Consider the following 15,800-nt stretch of genomic DNA (forward strand, 5'->3'; position numbering starts at 1 on the left):
ACTGTACCCACCAAATTTCATGCCCATACGACACTTTTACTAATTTGACCTCAGATGACCCCTGGGTGACCCCAAAATGACCTTCTAAAATTTGTATCTAAATGGTGACTGCACCCACCAAGTTGCATGCCCATACAACAGTTTTTACTAATTTGACCTCACATGACCCCTGAGTGACCCCAAAATCTCCTTCCAAAACGTTTGCTCTAAATGTTGACTGTACCTATCAAGTTTCATGGCCATACGAGTTTTTGCTAATTTGACCTCAGATGACCCCTGGATGACCTCAGGTGGCCTTGACCCCCTAACCAATACAAACATATTCTGCCTGGGGTCAAGATGCACCCACCCACCAAGTTTGAGGAACGTGCGACCCCTAGTCTCTGAGAAAAGAGGTAAAAAAGGAAAATGGGCCCCCTGACCTCAAATGACCTTTTACCTAAGTATATGACCTTGAACCTCACCCAAAATCCGTCCATCCATGCCCGAGATATAGCCTCCGGACGGAAGGACGGAAGCACGGACATTGCAAAAACAGTATGCCTCGCGGTGGAGGCATAAAAAAGTAATTAGTTCTTTTGGAGAAAAATGTATATCTTCAATATGAAAGGCCAAAACTGGGATTTTTTAAATTTCAGATCGATTGGAGGGCACGTTAATTTTGCAAATTTTGATACCTCATTTGTCTGGATAGTATAGCTCAAAATTTGTAGTCATGACTCCTTGAATGAAAAAGATGCATTTTCAAAAGTTTCATTAAAAAGCTACTCAAGTCAGTGTACCATTACATTATCTACATAACATGACTTGGCAAGGCTGACTCGTGGTGACCAGTGACGACCATTAGCAACAAAAGCAACATTTTCAATGGGTTCATGAGCAACTTTTGAATAGACATCTTTCTCATTCAAACGGCCACCATCAGAAGTAACAAATGTTGGGCTAGTATTAAGACAAATGAGGCATCAACATTTGCAAAACAAAACTGGGCTTCCTTTTGCAATTTCAGTTTTAAATTTTGATGCATAGATTTTGAGTTATTATCTCTTAATAAAGGGTGTATTTTTAATTTCATCAGCAAGTTTATATGATTTGTAGAATGAACTTTTGCAAAACATCAAAGTGTTATTTTTGAATAATATATTGATTCGGATAATGAAAATTGATTTTTTTTAGTCTAGCTACCATGGCTGACAACAAATTTGACCGATTCCCTTCAGGTGGACCTTGGGACATGATTGTGTAAACATTACAAATATGACAATAAATTATTAGGCTTTTACCGTCTTGTTCAGAGAAGGGATCGCTTAAGGTGTTGCTGAAATAAACATATATCTTTCACACAAGTTTACAAACTTCACTTTCATTATTTTATTTATAAATTCAATAATAAAGATAGTTAACAAATTTCATAATTAATAACATTGCAAATTAAAGGCTTATATCCATGAAAAGATTTCACCCCATTAGCCTTTTCGAAGTATGGCGTACATAAAAGAAGGGCAGTCTTCAATCTGGGTAAAACCTGGCAAATTCAAAAGACTTTACCCACTTCGTGCAGCGCCATTGTGTCTGTCATATCTCCAAAAGACTAATGAGGTAACATTAAAAAAATACCAAGTATATTTTAATGCTTCAACTTTGCATTTCTAATAAGTATATCCCACTTCGCTATAGATATCCTTTTTTATGAGGAGATATATCACTCGCAAACATGCAAGGTATATTAATGAAGAGCTTATTTTCAAAACCCCTTACATCCACTTGCCGAATTTTGAGAACACATCAAAAAATCATCAAAAAAATCATTGATATAAGGGAGTTTTCAACAAAAGCAGTTTTTGGTGGGATGCTTGGGTAGGATGAGCATCCCACCAAAATTGCTTTTGTTGCAAACCCCATATATCAGTTATTTTTTGATGATTTTTGATGTGTTCTCAAAATTCGCAAGTGGATGCAAGGGGTTTTGAAACTAAGCTCTTCATTTGGTCAATGAAATTCTGTTTAAACAACAAGAACTACCATGCAAATTAATAAATACCATTACACCAACACTGATACAGATTCTTTAAAAAGAAACCTTTCTTATACACAATAAAATTCTATCATTATCTATATCAATATGGACCACAATAGCCTCATCCCAATGGCATTGTCTAATAACCTCAATTACATCTAATCATAGTGAAAAATTTGACAGTTGCAGAGTATGAGTTTTTGTACCCAAATCTTCAAAGGTCATTCAATGAATGTACAAATGTATTGGAGTTTAAGAACTGTACCCCTGATAGATGAGCATGTTGTGGATCCTAGTATATAAACAATTTAAGTTGTATATTTTTGGGCAGTAATAATTGTTGACAATTGGAACAAAGTATGGATCTTAACGCATATTATTATTAAAAATATTTTGTTTTTTCATATTCTGAGTTACAGATTCACAAAATACGATTTGTGACTCCCATGCCATCGGAAAGGATTCAAATTGAACTGTCATTGTATTGAAAAATAAAGCAGTCAATATTTGACATTCAAAAAGTATATGAAAGCCGTCTTATTTATACATTTCAAGAAATTGTTGGTCCAGGAATGGAAATATCAACAATTCATACATACTCACGATATAACGACGTTTCTGATTGGATTTGCGCCCCTTTTTTGCTGGTCATAAATACCGTTTATGACCAGTGCATGCATGAAGGGCATAAACAAGCTGCGTCACGCAGCGTTGGAACCCAATTAACGCGATCCACGATTTGCTAGTTTTGCGTACACGCGCATGTCACCGCGCCCATCACATGCAGAGCGCAAGAGATGAACGCGTGGACTCCCGGCCGTTGACCTCACAAGCTGCTTCCTGCAAGTATAATAGGCCTACTCATTTTCTCCCAATTTTTGAAGGAAAACGGTATGAAAATGTTATTTAAACTTGTAAACCTTAATATTTTCATTTGTTTTGGATTGCTAACAATGTTCAGAATGTTGGGTATGTATGAACGGGGTTCATTCATAGGATTTCGGGCATGATCGTTGATTTATGCCCTCACTCCTATGAATGAACCCCTACATTACAATTTTCGACAAAATGGTACAGCTTTTCACGATTTGCTAGTTTTGCGTACACGCGCATGTCACCGCGCCCATCACATGCAGAGCGCAAGAGATGAACGCGTGGACTCCCGGCCGTTGACCTCACAAGCTGCTTCCTGCAAGTATAATAGGCCTACTCATTTTCTCCCAATTTTTGAAGGAAAACGATATGAAAATGTTATTTAAACTTGTAAACCTTAATATTTTCATTTGTTTTGGATTGCTAACAATGTTCAGAATGTTGGGTATGTATGAGCGGGGTTCATTCATAGGATTTCGGGCATGATCGTTGATTTATGCCCTCACTCCTATGAATGAACCCCTACATTACAATTTTCGACAAAATGGTACAGCTTTTCATCCTGTATTGGATTGGGGAATTCCAGGTGAAATCCACACTACCCCTGTGGAAGATTTTGGAAATATCTTCCACAGGGGGAGTATGTTTCTCAAATGTAAGTGGTTAGAGTTAATCATTTTGAAACCCATACTCCCTCTGTATTATAGCTTTACCAATATCTTCCACCACTGGAGTGAGTATTTCAAATGGAAGTTACCCAATTGGCTATTCTATTCAAAATTGATACTCCCTCTGTGGAAGACTTTAGCTAAATCTTCCACAGGGGTAGTGTGGATTTTAAATGGAATAGCCCATTTGTGATACGATTTGACCTACTCGGGCAAAATGCAGGATGTGAGGAGTACAATAAAAATAAAATATATCAGAAAGGGCAATAGGTAATCATGACATTGCAACTAAGTATGTTAGGGAATCAGCAAATGCGCAATTCCAGTTGAAATCCATACACCCTCTGTGGAAGACATGACCTTAATCTTCCATACAGGCCTTTTACAGGGAGTGTGATTTAAATGGGATTATTACCTGAATGGATGACTTCATTTGAAATCTACACCCCCTGTGTGGGAGATTAATGTCATAGCTTTCATATAGAAGGTGTATATAGATTTCAACTGGAATAGCGTATATTAAGGGTGGGGTATGAGCGTTTGGACAGTATTTATTGTGGGACATTAGAGCACATCAGACATATCGAATTGCATTCTGAATACGAAGAATGGCCTTCTGATATCAAATAATTTTGATTTTTTGAAATTGCAATGTAATACACATTTTATGGCAAATCATTAAAAATTGATATTTTTGATATTTAACAGTACTTGAAGTAAACTTTATAAATCTGATGATTTATACCTAAAGTGTATGTAGGTGGAATGAAAAGCCGACGATCAATTGAAAATTTTGACCTTTCGTATTCAAGATATGGATTTTTTTCCCCAAAACACCAACAAAAATTAGGGCTTTTGGGGAAAAAAATCCATATCTTCAATATGAAAGGTCATAATTTTTAATTGATCGTCGGCTTTTCCTCCCAGCTACATACACTTTAAGACTATCATTAAATTTATAAAATTTACTCTGAGGACTGTTATATCTCCAAAATGTGAAAAATATCAAATTTTAATAATTTGTCATAAAATTTGTGTTATATCGTGAATTTCATAAAATGAAAATTATTTGATATCAGAAAGACATTCTTCGTATTCAGAATGCAATTCGATAGGTCTGATGTGCTCTCATGTCCCACAAAAAATGCTGTCGAAACGCTCATTCCAGTTCCCTTAAGTAGGCAAGTTGTTAATGGCAATAAACTCTATGGAGCAATTCCAGTTGAAATCTATACACCCTTTATGGAAGACATGACCTTAATCTCTCACAAAAGGGGTGTAGATTTCAAATGGAGCCACCCATTCAGGTAACCCCATTTAAAATTCACACTCACTGTGTGGAAGATTAAGGTCATGTCTTCCATAGGGGTTATGGATTTCAATTGGAACAGCACATTATCAAACCAACCTTCTTTAGCCTGAGTGCAGCAGATCATACACTTACAACTCATTTTTTTGAGAAAAAACTTCTATTCCTATTTCTAGGTAAATTTAAATAGACAAAAAAAGTACATAATTATAATACATTTTAAATATCCATCCACACCTTCAAAATAGACTTTTAGCTATGTTTTACAGGTTTACAGGCTAGATAAGTCATATATGGTACCAATATTAATACCATAGGCCCAGGGGTAGCACTAAATTTTAAAACAAGGACCAAATACACAAGTAATTTCAAACTACATGTACTAATGTAATATGAATAATATTAGAAAAAATAAATAAATATGTAAGGTAAATCATAGCATGTTATGCTATGCCTTAATGCACTTGAACAATAGTAAAAATAAAATAAAATGTTGACACTTTGTATGTGATGTAGTCTGATTCACCACAGTGGCACTGTACTGGCACAGGAGCCAGTGGAGAGGGGGTTGATGATGTCACTTGGGTTATCACCCTTCCTTGCAGGCACGCTTGAGCTACTGTTTGTGTGACTTTGGCATCTAAAAACTAAATGTGATCTTTCTCTTTTTTAAATTTCTTGTGGGGTTTGGAACCAAGTTGAATCCCACCCCTAAACATGTACCCCCCACAAATAATAATAATAATAATAAAAAATTCCAGATACGACATTAATTCACAACCATACATTTGCATGCCAGGTCAATTTTTGTAATTGAAATAGAGGCAAGAAAAGGAGGGAACAAAAATAAATAAAATAGAAAATCATTAGATTTGAAATATCAATAAAAATCATACTTTGCAACCAAGTATGCTAATCTGCAACAACACACTTAAAGTTAATTTTCTATTTCTTCTGTGGAGCTATGCGTATCGCGTACATGAGCATAAACACAGTCTTGGCAACAAGACCGTTTACCCATTGGTCGTAGGCGCGTATATAGGAGAGGAGACCTCACCACTTCTATGCGAGCGCCGATCACCAGCACCAGCACATACTCCGACCACGGAAGAAATATAAAACTAACCTTAGCTATATTGGGAGTGGTTTTAATAGACTGTGATAATATTACAGTAGAACCTCTTTTAAATACAAAATCTATGGGGCCACAAGTTTCAGTTATATCAGGTACTTTTAACATACAAAAGCAATGCCAGGGACTTCCAGTGGTGGCGTCAGGAATTTTTTTGGGGGGCATGGGGGCAAAAGTGAAATTCAGGAGGGGGGGGGCAAAATCAACAAATTTTGTGCAAAATAGCTGCATAAAGATGAAATTTTCGTATTTTGGGTTTTTACTTGGGGGCATGCACCCCCCTGTGGTGCCGCCACCGGGACTTCAAAATCACATTGTGTTATCAGGTTCCACTGTTCATATACTCAACATTTTGTGATGTCCTGAGCATTTTGAAGTTCCAAAATAAACTCCTATTCAGTTACGTGGCTAAAATCATATTAGTTACGTGGCTGCCGACAGAAAATCCCTAAATTTAGTCAATTCACTATGCACACCACCTGAGTTAGTGCTACCCATGCATATCCCCAGTCTGTTGTGTCCATGTGTTTATTCAATAATGGCATTGCACTCTTGTAGCATAGGCACAAGTTTGCCACTGTCATGTAAGGCTTTCACTTCAGTACCTCCACCAACGCATTTCTCCTTGATGAACACTCTTGGCACCTGTATGTAATTAATGATAAAATAAAACAGAAAAATATTTTAATTTTTGATCTGGCATTGTATGTATATGTTCATCTACAATGCAATGTAGGTATCCAGGGATAGGGATTTCTAAGAAGTGAAGTGATAGCTGGGATGAAAAGCCGACGATCAATTTTGACCTTTGAAGATATGGATTTTTTCTTCCAAAACACCTTTTTGGGAAAAAAATGTATATCTTCAATATAAAAGTTTACTTCGAGGACTATTAAATATCAAAAATTAAAAAAATATCATATGAATTTTAATAATTTGTCAAAAAATTTGTACTATATACCAAATTTCACAAAATTCAGCAACTCAAAGCAAGTTATTGATTTAAATCAAATATTTGGTTTTCCCTCATTTTTGACTGTAACTTCACAACTGTTGTCTGTGCTGAAATAAAATTTCCAGTTCAGTAGTTGTAGTCCTTGCCCCTATAATATACATATCTTACTTGTCCCCAATGCGCTACAATTTTTGAGAACAATGCAAAAATTGGCACAAAATTGGGCAGGGGTGTAGTACCCCCTTATAAATGAGATTAAATTTACAATAATTTAGAATTACCGTGGTGGCACCAGTCATCTTTCCAAGCACAGCCTGTATTTTTTCTCCATCTCCTCTCTTATCCAACTCAACAACCTCATAGTGTGCATGTACTGAATCTAACGTTTGCTTGGCCATTCTAGAGTATCCACAGTAAGTCTTGGAGAATACCACTACACACTTCTCGTGAATGATCTCCCGCACCAACTCTGCTTCAGGACCATCCATGTCCACATCTGGTAGGGATGAGAAGAAACCGCCCATGTCTGCAAATTGAACTGCAAAAACAAGAAAGAAACAAAAGTAATATTTGGCTCAAAAGGTCACTTTAGTTTGGAAGCTCAGATGGGTTGCAATTTGTATCAAACTAAAAATACTCTACCCTGTGGGGCAAGGGGAATTCCCCCAGTCATAACACTTGCCCCCCCCCAAAAAATCAGAATTACAAATATTTCCACTTTTTGGAGCAATTTTCGGCACTTTGCCATCCCCCCAAAAGTTCTAGCACCCCCACTGGAACCACCAGATTCCTAAATACTCCTGACCCCAGAGGTACACCTCTACCCCACGGTTGTTTGATGTATATAGAATTGGCTTCATTATTAACTAAATGCAAACTATAGATGGCGCTATTTATCCTAAATCATATTTCTTTATTTACAAGAGGTAGGTGATTATATACTGTCATTAAAACAGATGGAATAGGTGAAATAAGCAACAAGGAAATTGTATAAACATATTTTATCAAACAATAAAAGGAATTATTTGTATTGAAAAGCTTGAAAGAGTAATTTACTGTAATTAAATAGCGCCACCAATTTTGTCAATAATAGGCACATTTTATATCCGAAAAAGCTTTAAAAAATGCTATAAAAGTGAATAATTTTGTGAAAGAGGGGAAAGTAAAGCTGCGAATGACTCAAAAGCATCTGTATACATTAGCATGATATCGCTTTTAGCTGTTTAAGCCTAAAATTTGGTTGTACATTATGTTTTGTTTGAAAAACTAATAAATGATCCCATCAAACAACCGTGACCCAGCTCTGTGTTAGAGTACCAGTGCAGTAGCAATCTAGTACCATGTAGTATCCTGGCATGTGATACCAATGTGTGTACTCTAGTAGAGCAAAAAAAGTGGACAAGCCATTTTTGGCAGGGTAAAAGTAAGAAATTTTTGGCTGGTCAAAAGGGGAGGCAAGAGATTTTTGGCAGGTCAAATGTGGGGGAGCAAGAGATTTTGCCACACATTCATGGTGTAAATAAGGCTTTGGAACAATAAGGAAATAACATACAAAGGTGACAACTCTCTAGTCTGAAGGTTCACTAGTCAGAAAGCTCCTTAGTTCGAAGGTTCGCTTATTTCGCTAGTCCGAACACACAATTTACCATTCGCCAAGTCTGAATTCTGAAAAAGGTTCACTAGTCTGAATATCGGGTTCTCTAGTCCAATTGGGTTCTCTAGTCCGAATACAGAATAAGGCTCGCTAACCCTAAATCCTAACCCTACAACCTTAGAACCCTTATTCTTCATTCGGACTAGAGAACCTTCGGATTAGGACTAGCGACCCTTCGGATTAGAGAACCTTCGGACTAGCGACCCTTCAGACTAGAGAGAAGTCACATATACAAAATGTCCTGTTTGTTTCCTAATTGGCATTACAATATTTATCATATAATTGGGTTCCGAACAAAATTGGCACATGTGCAAGGGCAGGCTGAGAAGGGCGAGGGCAAGCAACTTTGGCGTGCCAAGTGAGGGGGTGGGGGTAATGTGTTTTTGGCATGCCGAAAAGGGGGGGTATTATTGCACAGACTTTATTTAGCTAATGAAAACAAAGGGGGAATCTGAAAATTTTGAGGGGAGGGGGAACGCAAAATTTTTTGTCAATTTTTAGGTCAAAACTCCCACTTTCCCCAGCGTAAATAATATTGAACGGTACATATTTACAAAATTAATTAGTACTGGTGCATTGAAAAAGGGCCACTTCAGACAATTCACTTTAAAAATTCTGTAGGCCCTTAGTTATTTGGGGAGAGCCGCTTATTAGATAAAACTATAATTTGAATTCCAGATTCTTGATTTTACACTGTGATGCACAATGCAGGTGGGATTATAATAACTTTGGCATCCCATATACATGTACAATGTATGTGGCCTATGCCCAGGCCTATGTATAATTCTAGCTAATCATGCATATCTATCCAATAAATAATACAACGCTGTTATAATTATGGAATTAACTGTCAACAATGAAACCAAATGCACCATATGGTAAAAATACACACTACATACAAAATCCTGTGGTTTACATATTAACACAACACAGATTCTCCAAGTTCATATTACCGTTAATATTAAATGTAAAATTTAACTGCCATATAGAGTAAAAATGTGAAGTAAAAAAAATTCAAATAAAAATATTCAGAAAAAAAATACCTTGCAGAGTATAATAATATCTTTATAGGCTGCATACAATTATAGCATTTTCATGATATGAGGTACGTGGGATGGTTTTTTGTGTGTAAAATTGGTAATTAACACACATTTTCTTGGAACATGCTGAGGTACGATTTATTTGAAGGTCCTGAAAGGTACAAATTTCTTGATACAATTGCTTAAATTTCTTTATAGTCATCTATTAAATATGAATTGATGGAACTATAAATCAAATGAATTCCACAAATATTTTTTGCTCTTCATTTTTTCAAACCATCGAAAAAAAATTGGGTCAACCTTTCCGGGATGTTGAAGGGCAAAATTGCACCTTTTCTCCTGCCCCTCGGCCACAGAATGCCACCCTTTTAAATTTAATCAGATTTAAAAATCTAAAAAATATTGGTCACAGTCCAAGACTAATCTGAGTCCAAATTAATGTCTTTGTTTTAGTTTTCCATTTCTGAGCAGGTTCATACATGTACAATGTACTTTGCAGGGGAGGGGGGTTGGAAAAGTTGGAACCCCATTCCCCCAACATCAAACTGAATTTTTTGATGCCATCCCCCTAAATAAAAGGATATGTATTCCCCCCTTTAGAAACCAAAAATATATGTTATTAACTGATTAGCTTCATTGGTGCGGAATACACAAATAATTTGGAATGTGCACGCCTTGTCGTACATGTACATGTACCCTGGACTTAAAACCTATTTTGTTTTTAATCCCCATTTAAATTATAAAAAAAAACATTCAGTCCACTGGCACTGGACTGAATTTTTTTTACATCTCCCCTTTTTAGGACCCAAATTTTTTTTGATCCCCCATATTTTTCAACCCCTTAACAAAGTATTTATTCACAGAAACATGTAAAATATTAATATTAATAAATCTATGCAGATATGTTTTTCAATTGCAATATCATATTGAATATGGTCGAAATGTACATCATCATGACATTCACTGCAAACAATTTCACCATAGACCCTATTTCTACAGTCTATGATTTCACAAACAAAGACCACAGCTTCGTGTACATGTACAGTCATGACAGTATAATTATGTACGTGTTGTGAATGAAAAGCTTTATTTTATAGGCCTTACTATGCAATCATGATCATGACAATCAAATCAATCTGAATCATGATGCATCAGACTGAGTGAGATTTTAAAATAAAATTGCCACTTACAATGGCTGCAATAATTGTAGATGAATCCAACTGAAGTTGTGGAAATAGACGTCAGCTCCGTTCACTTTCTGATGACAAAATATGGGGGAATTGCGTACCAAAAATAGCAATGACAACAACAATGGAATCAATTGGGAGATGGAAGGTCGTGTCCTCATGAACAATGTGCATGCACTGAGGCCAAGTCAGGTCAGCTGACAATGTTTACAAAATCGCAGAGCATAAAGCTAAGTTTATACTACATCGCTAATCGATAGCGATTGGTTTGAGCCAATTAGGTAGATGCGTTTTGTTGCGTTGGGAAAAGCACGCAACTTTATTGGTCAAATACCTATCGCTCATCACTCAGCGATATAGTCCGAGGTGCTCTGACGATAACACTCCGATCGCCAGGCAATCTGCGTTGGCGCTGCCAGTGGGACAACGAAAACGCTACGTGAACGAGCTATCAGCGATAGAGTATAATTTCATTTTAGTGCAGCCTAGGTTTAGCGCCCTCTGTGCAGTCTGTGGATTTTGCCGAAGGAACATGCATAATAGTCGTTTGCTGCGTAAATAACACTTACTACAGAAGCTATCCTACGCTCAATTCATGTGTGGACTATTTTGTAAACCACAAAGTATCACAAGATTTTCAAGCATTTAATCAAAATGATTCCATACCAAAGTAAGTTGTTGTGTCTATTAATAATGTAGGTAGTTGTTTTCTTCAACGATGAAGAGAGATTATTGCTTTTGATTCCGATTTATTGCCAGAATAACATTCCTCGATTGGTGAATTTGCATGTTTGGTTGCAGAATTCTGCACCCTCGCCACGTAAACAAACTCGAGAAGTCTAGCCAAGAATTTGCTCACCGATAGCTTCACATTCTAGGCTAGAGACCATTGCATTATAGTCGCATTTGCTGAAGCATAACACCGTATAAAGCAATGGATGTTCAGAAGTAAATACACCGATCACAAAAGCGGACAGGCGATCGCATCAAAAATGTTGCTATAATTATAAATAAGTATATTATAAAATTTACACTTCACTCATGCACTTCAGCAAAATTTTAGACTATCCAAAATTGGCAAACTTGCTTAAAAGATACAGTTGACTCATAGAAATAATTTTCATCCAAATTTCCAAATTCGGCGCTCAGTAGTGCAGTGGGGATTATGCACTTTCAGTTTCCACATTTGAATGGGAATTGGATTGCGTACTTTTTCGATGTCTAGTGAGCACATTTCTTCAATATTTTGAGAAAATGATGTCAAATTTTCTATTCTATATTGTTTGGTAATAATGTCTTTTGCCAATAGTATGTTTAAAGTTGTAATTTTGTGTTTTTGATCGCAAAGATCGGATATTTTCGTTCCCCATTCGAATTCTGAACCCTTCGGCTCGCAAGGGTTCCAAATTCGGCAGAACGTTGATGATAATTTTGCCTTTTTGGACACTAAAATGCATTTGATCCTTAATTTTGTTTCAATCGAGTCTTAAATTAGCAAGCACAATAAGGTTGGTATCACTTTTATATACATTGATGAAATTTTAAAGATTTTTTTTCAAGTTTCTAAGACTAACCGGCGCAAATCGTTAAGTGTGTATTTCCCATTGACATCCAAAATGGCGTAAGCCAGTCCTCAATATACATAGGTACGGCGTGCAAGCGAGTCTATAGCGCTCAGCTCTCGGCCGCCGCTCGCCCCCTAGGATCGCAAGGTCTTTGACAAAGACTAGTAATGAAGTGATGTTTCATGTTGCAAAGGATTCTGGGAAGGGTAAGATATCTTCTTTGGGTAGGGTATGTGTTCTAACAAACAGCTGTAGGCCTATATATAGAAATAGAGCAATGTCCAACTGAAAAACGATAGCAATAGTACTGGATACAACCATTACCATGATGTGTCAGATTCCTTAGGGCTCAGGCTTATTTGACGCAGGATGATCTCCTGAGCATTTTGACACCTTTTTTACTAAAATCGGCCAAAAAATGAGAAGGTGCCGCCAAAAACTTATTCGGACGGGAGGGGGGTGTCTGAAAAATGTCATTTTGCATCAAAAATGTTATTCTATGCCTTATTCTATTGATATTGGTGTTGTTTTATATGGTATTGGTGCCAAAGAATCCATTTTTGAAAGTTGTACAAGATTTGGAGCATCCATGTTCTTGGAAACAGCCCGGGGCACTTACATCAAATAAGCTTGAGCCCTAAGGAATCTGAAACATCACCCTTTTTTTACCCCTCTATAACCGACCCCTAATAGCAACGCACTCTAGCATCGAATGCGTAACTATCGTGTGCAAATTCGAAGTTCTCGAGTAAGCAATAGCTTGAGATACTCAATAATAGAGGTTTACATTTTACTATCCTGCATTATAGAGCACCATGTAGGTAGACAACGTACCCTGGTCTTTTACTGAGAACAATACAAACACATAATCTTTTCATGTGACTTCACTGTGACGCGACCTCGTCCTCGATGATGGCTATCATCAATATATCATTTCTATATTACCTTCAGTCTTCAGTGGATGGCTTCCTACATTGTATAACAGCTTGTTGAACTATTACTGGAAGTGGGTTGATTGGACCTCACAGTCGGTGCGGTGCTAAAAACATAAATTTGGTGCTGTACATCAGGGAATGTTGAATCCACCCAAAAGATGAGATAAATGTAGATCAATCTATGTCAACTTGTTGTGTGAGCACAGCAGGCCTACAATATATGGGATTAAATTCATCTATGCATGCCCAAACCCTGGTACAATGGGATTAAAACCATCCATATTACATTACATGGCATGGCCCCAAACTGTCCTTGAAACAGTTCCTCAGATACAACCTTGGAGCCCAAAATGAGCCCACATATTGTGATGTTTCTTATTTGTGAAACAGATGTCAATACAATATTATTGACAATATAGTGCCCTGTAACTTAGGCCAAGTATTTAAATAAAAAAACATGTTTCTTGTCCCCTCCCGCTTCCTTTTTTGAAGATTTTGCATTTTTATTTTTATTTTGCAATTTTTCTGTCATAACTTTTTGTAAAGATACTAGAGAAGTTGCAACTTCTTCTTATAAGCCTTTACAACAGTATTAGAAGCATTTGTGAAGTGTTTTGTGATGACCAGAGGGGTTGACATCTCAAAACAACAAAATAAAAAGAGCCTCATCATGTTTTTCAGAGCTAATCTTTATGCTGTAAAAAGGATAAAAAGCGTCCAAATAGGGCAATTTAGGCATTTTTTCATTAAAAAATAAAAAATAAAAAGCCCCTCTTCCTCTTATTTTTCCAAAACCTGGACGAGAAACTTGTTTTATTTTTTACTTTGCCTTATTAGTAAAAGCATCCTAATAAATGATGATACTAAGTTGCAGTTATTGGAACTAATACGTACAACATTCCTGATGACCCAGACTGCAGGGAGAGCTACTGACTGAAAAATTTGGTGATGTTGCTGAGACTGGATATGCTAGCTGGTACAGTATTAGGCTGAAAGCCCTAAAGTTCAAAATAGATATCCATGCAAAATTGAAAAACATACTTTATACATGATTAATTACAGTGGAGGTCGTTGTGAAACTCCAATGGTTTATAATAATTTCGTTTTGACAACACAACACACATTTAGAATTGTTTGTGAAGATCAGGATCCGGATCCTGAATCCTGATACCAGATGGCAGAAAATCCATTTTAGTGGCACATCCCCATCAACCCTCCCCCTGCACCTGGCAGAACTAAAACATTTACCCCTTCCTCTTCTTCCACAGACATCATGAAGAACTCCAGCAGGGTCCTTGCCCCCTTATTCAACCAAACCTCAAGACGCTATGCATCTACTGCCCTTGCTAGCTTGGATAACATCATGGGGGAAGTCATGGATTCTATCTACGAAGCGGGGACATTTAAACCAGAGAGAATTATCACGACAAGACAGGCGGCCGAGATACAGGTTGCTGGAAGTAGCAAAAAGATCCTCAACTTTTGTGCTAACAACTATCTGGGACTCTCGGTAAGGACTCATACCCACAAATGCAGGCCTACATGTATATACCCACTAATACACATAGTTCAGGGTTCGGGGAAGGGGGAAGAGGGAAAATTTTGTGATGGAATTTGGTCACAATGTCTGCTTGTTAGTCCAGGGTCAGAATTTCCATGAGAATCAGTTCTCGCAAAGATTCTTGTGAACAGATTTGTGTGAATCAAAGTTGATTATCCCAAACTATTTTTCAGTTTACACAGAAGTTGATTTGCAAGAATCAAATGATTCCTGCAAATTTATTCTGCAAGAATCAAGATTGATTCTTGCACTGTGAAACAAAATTCTGACCCTGTAGTCACATATTTGCAAAAAGAACGCTAGTAAAAACTAATGTCTCATGACAAAATACTTAACTTTTAACAAATATTGTGGAATATTTTAACCCATCAAATCAATTAGGAATGTTGCTTTTGCATGTTTGTGAACTAAGCATCCTGGTGACATTTAGTAAACATCTTTAAATAGAGACATTTTCATAAACAGTGTGTTTAAGGGAAGAAGTACAGCAAAAACAGCCATTTTTGGTCATATTTCATTGCCATTCCAGGTAAAAGAGTAGACTTTTTTTCATTCACATACTTTTTATTCCACAAAAATCGCACTTACGGTTCCCAAGAAACTGCAATTTGAAGTGAAGTATCTTGCGCGATCAAATGTATTATTAATGTATTTTATTGTTTTTCAAGCAGTGATATTTATTATGTATTTTATTGTTTTTCAAGTGGCGATATATAACAATTTTACAGTCAAAAATCTGTATCTCAAAAACCAAATAAGCTTTTATCATGTTATCTTCACAACATATTGTAATAAATCAAGTGCCTGCTTTTTGGGTGGGTGGAGTGCGTGTGCGGCGTGCACTTTCCACCCTGTATTCTCTGACTATTGACCTACTTTTTCACATGCCGCAGTGTTGAGAAAA

General features: G+C 36.8%; 2 protein-coding genes across 2 annotated transcripts in view; one reads left to right on the forward strand and one right to left on the reverse strand.

The window, feature by feature from the left end:
* Positions 1–6,190: 6,190 nt before the first annotated feature.
* On the reverse strand, positions 6,191–11,024 carry LOC140138744 (uncharacterized). The gene is made up of 3 exons (XM_072160506.1): positions 10,839–11,024; positions 7,236–7,492; positions 6,191–6,644 (listed from the first exon to the last, which is right to left on the reverse strand). The coding sequence occupies exons 2-3, from the start codon at positions 7,476–7,478 to the stop codon at positions 6,528–6,530; spliced, it is 360 nt and encodes a 119-aa protein (XP_072016607.1). The 5' UTR covers positions 7,479–7,492; positions 10,839–11,024; the 3' UTR covers positions 6,191–6,527.
* A 359-nt stretch (positions 11,025–11,383) lies between these two features.
* Positions 11,384–15,800, forward strand: part of LOC140138746 (2-amino-3-ketobutyrate coenzyme A ligase, mitochondrial-like) — a 90,013-nt gene continuing 85,596 nt past the window's right edge. The window contains exons 1-2 of the mRNA XM_072160507.1: positions 11,384–11,505; positions 14,604–14,845. Coding sequence (XP_072016608.1) covers positions 11,490–11,505; positions 14,604–14,845 — 258 coding nt within the window. The 5' untranslated portion in view covers positions 11,384–11,489. The remainder of the gene's footprint in view (positions 11,506–14,603; positions 14,846–15,800) is intronic.

This window comes from Amphiura filiformis, chromosome 18 (assembly GCF_039555335.1).
Source record: "Amphiura filiformis chromosome 18, Afil_fr2py, whole genome shotgun sequence".
In the NCBI taxonomy this organism is placed as follows: domain Eukaryota; kingdom Metazoa; phylum Echinodermata; class Ophiuroidea; order Amphilepidida; family Amphiuridae; genus Amphiura; species Amphiura filiformis.

Coding starts and splice junctions, on each gene's coding strand:
- LOC140138744 (XM_072160506.1), bottom strand. CDS start 7,478: ATGGGCGGTTTCTTCTCATCCCTACCAGATGTGGACATGGATGGTCCT. Junction 6,645..7,235: donor AGATGACTGGTGCCACCACG/GTAATTCTAAAT, acceptor AATTACATACAG/GTGCCAAGAGTGTTCATCAA.